General features: G+C 37.4%; 1 protein-coding gene across 1 annotated transcript; it reads left to right on the top strand.

Annotated features, from left to right (window-relative positions):
- The first annotated feature begins 1,202 nt into the window (after nucleotides 1-1,202).
- LOC130096696 (GTPase IMAP family member 7) lies at nucleotides 1,203-2,270 on the top strand. Its single transcript, XM_056263318.1, has 2 exons — nucleotides 1,203-1,442; nucleotides 1,675-2,270. The coding sequence occupies exons 1-2, from the start codon at nucleotides 1,415-1,417 to the stop codon at nucleotides 2,244-2,246; spliced, it is 600 nt and encodes a 199-aa protein (XP_056119293.1). The 5' UTR covers nucleotides 1,203-1,414; the 3' UTR covers nucleotides 2,247-2,270.
- Nucleotides 2,271-3,691: the final 1,421 nt, after the last annotated feature.

The following is a 3,691-nucleotide window of genomic DNA, read 5'->3' as shown; positions in this document are numbered from 1 at the left end:
CTCTCATGAGTTTGTTTTGTCTTTGCCTTTCGGTTCATTTGACAAGAAGCTGTCTTATGAATGAAAAGGGTTGATTTTCTATTAAATATTATGATGTGAACTGTTTTATTTGACATTTTATAACCCTGTTACCAAGATTTGGGACATAAAGTTTAACATCTTGGATTTTATATATATACACAGTAGGCTACAGCTCTGGAAAAACAAGAAGAGACTGTCTGGAAAATTAGCAGTTTCTCTGGGTTTACAATTTATATGTAGTATGTGTTAAGTAACATTTTTGTTTTATTCTATAAACTACTGACAACATTTCTTCCAAATTTCAAGTTAAAATGTTGCAAATTTATCCTAAATTATGCTGTTTCTCAGTAGGGGTTAGCTAGTTTGAGAGCAAATGTTGGTTTGTATTTACTGTTAAACATAATTATCAAGATTCTTTTCTTGCAATAATTTGTTTGGATGGTTGCAAAAAAAAATAGTCAACATTTTAATATATTTAAAAACCACTGTTGTTTTAATAATATTTATAGTTGGATATTATTTATTAACATTTTGAAATAGCTTTTAGTAATTTTGTGCTTTAGTCATTTTTATTTGTTTTTGGTTGTTTATATTTCTTAGTTTTATTTTATTACATTTTTTTAGTATTTTTTTCCATTTAATATTGATAGTTTATTTTAGCTTTATTTCAATTAACAAAAAATATTTTTTGTCATTTTAGTTATAGTTAACAATAACAACACTGCTAAAAATGGAATGATAACTTTACTTGTCTTCCCCCCATGCTATAAAATCCAAGTAACCATTTTCAAAGTGTCAATTTTATGAAATGTTCCACTTTTAAGTGAATAGATCATGCGGTAACAGTTGTACACAAAATATGGGACACAGGCAGCTAATTATAGTTTTTATTAATGGAATTTTTAAAATATTTTGAACAGATTAAGTCAGAATTATGACACTGTTGTAATTGTTAAATAGAGTAAAGAAGGTCAAGACCTTTAAGGTGGTGCAAACCAAAATGAGCTATTTTCAGAATGGAAAAATTAGCTATTTAACAAGTTCATTTGAAATAAAACCTTATATGACTTATCTAATAAAGAACCTGGGATTTGTTCATTTGTTGCTTTAGAAAAGTGATGGGACACCAATGTTTACTCTATCTGTAAAAGTAGGCTACCACATATCTTTTCGAATCCTATATTGTTTTATTAACTAAACTGACCTGACTGTCCCTCCCATGTCGACAAATGTGAGTCACACGCTATGACTTCCACAGAACTGAGAAGTGAACTTTGAAACTTTGTAAACAACTCATTGTGTGTTAAATGGAATGAAGTTATTTAAGCAAACAGTTAAGCGGATATACTGTATGCAACATAAAGACCGGATCAATTGGGTGGAGGAATGAAGAATGGCAGTGAGCAATGTGACAGCATATGGTAAGTTAGTGGACACTTCACATGTGATATGGGAACAGCAGATTTGTACTCAGTGTTTCATATGACTTTTGACAAGGTATGTGGTTAAAATGTATAGCCTATGACAGAAACAGGCAATAGTAAAGATTCAGGAAAAGCTGATAGATTTTTTTCAACTTTCAACAACATTAACCGGTTCTGCTTATCGGGAACATTCATTACCTCTAATTTGACTTCTCTATGTCTTGGTTAGTCGGTCCGGAGTGTGGTTCTGTGCTGGGACTCTTGCTGCTGGGTCGAAGGCATGCTGGTAAGAGCTCAGTGGGAGACCTCATCCTCGGACGCAGTGAGTTTGAGCACGGGAAGAAGACGACTCGGTGTGTGAGGAGACACGGCTGGGTGGACGGCGTGAGGCTGGTCGTCGTGGACACTCCAGGCTGGAGTCTCTTCGGTTTGGCTAACGCCAAACAGGTGAAACATGAGATCCTGCGCAGTGTGATGTTGGCCCCTTCTGGATGTCAGTTATTTCTCCTCGTTATCCCAGTGGACTCTTTCAGCAAGAGAGACGGACGTGCGATAGAGAAATATCTGGGAGTCCTCGGGGACGCCGTGTGGTCACACGCTCTGGTGCTCTTTACGTGGGGAGACGAGTTAAGAGGAAAGAATATTGAACAGCACATTGAAAAGAAGGGTGAACATTTGCAGAAGATCTTGAGGAAGTGTGGCAACAGGTACCATGTTGTGAACAATGAATGTCCAGAAGACTATACTCAGGTCACTGAGCTGCTTAACATTTTAAAGCGAATGAGTGCCAGCACTGGTTGAACACAGAAAATCAACTAATCTCATTGTAATTCATTATTGAGCTTTTCATTGTTTCATCGTCCTTTACTGTCCCCTATATAAACTGGCAACTAAAAAGATGTTAACACCTGGAGAATATTTTCTGCACTTTTGTATCTTGTGCAGTCAGTATACGCAACTAGTTGAACTTTATTTATTCTAAAAGTAAAAATGTCCAACAACAGAAAAAATACATCAGCATGTGATCTTTGCACGTCTCACCTCATGTGGCGACCCGATCCATGTCAAATCTTCATCTTGTGTAACGTTAGCTGCTAATCATACGTTTGTTCGTGTGTCGGTCTACCTAAAGGCACACCGAGTAACTTTTGGCCAAAAGAGCGTGGGGCGTATATACAGCGCTTGACAGACACTATCAATGCTCCAAACAGGGCTGCGGCTGCCCTCTTGAAATACCGCCAATGTAAGTTTGGAGAAGACGGACCGTCTTTGGCCAGGTCAGTCTATGGTCCAGACAGTCTATGGTCCAGGTCCAGAGCCGTTAACGGCTCTGGCCAGGTCTAGTCATAGTTGGGGGCGTGGTGAGGGCGGAGTTGGCGTGGGGGAAAACACAGCAAACATCGTGTCCGTGTAGTCTGGGTTTCCCCATACTGCCTTAGTGTCCGTGTGTATTTGATTTGAATGACAAAAATGTATTATTGCAAGGCATTGATGACGCCTGCCGACCGGCAACTAGCAATGGGGTCATCTGAATGGGGTCAGAATTTGGTTAAAAAAACAGCACTCCAAACAGATTTATAACTGTAAATTGTGTGAACGTAGATACCTCAACGTGTAAGCAAATGTACGGACAACAACGTTGTAAAAAAGATTGTCACTTTGTAAAGAAAATATGCGCCAATAGACTGTCACGTAATTCGCATGACGTCACCGATTTCACAAATTCACTTTTTTTGTAGTTTACACGGAGATGGTAGTTTCCTAAAACTTCCACTTTGAAACCGATTTTATTTTCATAAAATTGTTCTGAAAGTGATTCCAACAATATCGTTTCTCTGTGCTGTTATTGTTAAAGCTGTGGTGTGAACGCTATTCTTTAATATTGAGAACGATTTTTAGAACTGATATCATTATCATTATATTTTTAGTTATCATCCTTGCTGTGAACGGGCCTTTAGGTAGGAAATAAATCATCACTCTTCTTCACCCTGTAAAACCATGTCTGGTTTCTGCTACTGCTGTCACCTGTGCTGCACTTTCATTATTTCCTTTCCCAGATAGCACAAGTCTATTTGATGTTATATTTACATCTGGAAGACGTATTTTTAAGAGTGTTTGCTCATCTGCAAGACGTCTATAGGACGTTTCCTGTCAGATGTCAAATAGACGTTTAGAAGATGTCTTTAAGATGTAATGATTTAGAATGCATGTTAAAGTGAAATCTTCTAAACGTCTATTTGACATCT

This window comes from Rhinichthys klamathensis, unplaced genomic scaffold (genome assembly GCF_029890125.1).
Source record: "Rhinichthys klamathensis goyatoka isolate OS25496 unplaced genomic scaffold, OSU_Roscu_1.1 h1tg000206l_1, whole genome shotgun sequence".
Taxonomy (NCBI): domain Eukaryota; kingdom Metazoa; phylum Chordata; class Actinopteri; order Cypriniformes; family Leuciscidae; genus Rhinichthys; species Rhinichthys klamathensis.
This window is presented reverse-complemented; position numbering and strand designations above follow the sequence as displayed.

Bases quoted from the DNA above. Each gene is read 5' to 3' on its own strand.
- LOC130096696 (XM_056263318.1), top strand. From the start codon at position 1,415: ATGGCAGTGAGCAATGTGACAGCATATG. The intron at 1,443-1,674 runs GTAAGTTAGTGG...TGTCTTGGTTAG, and splicing joins GAGCAATGTGACAGCATATG to TCGGTCCGGAGTGTGGTTCT.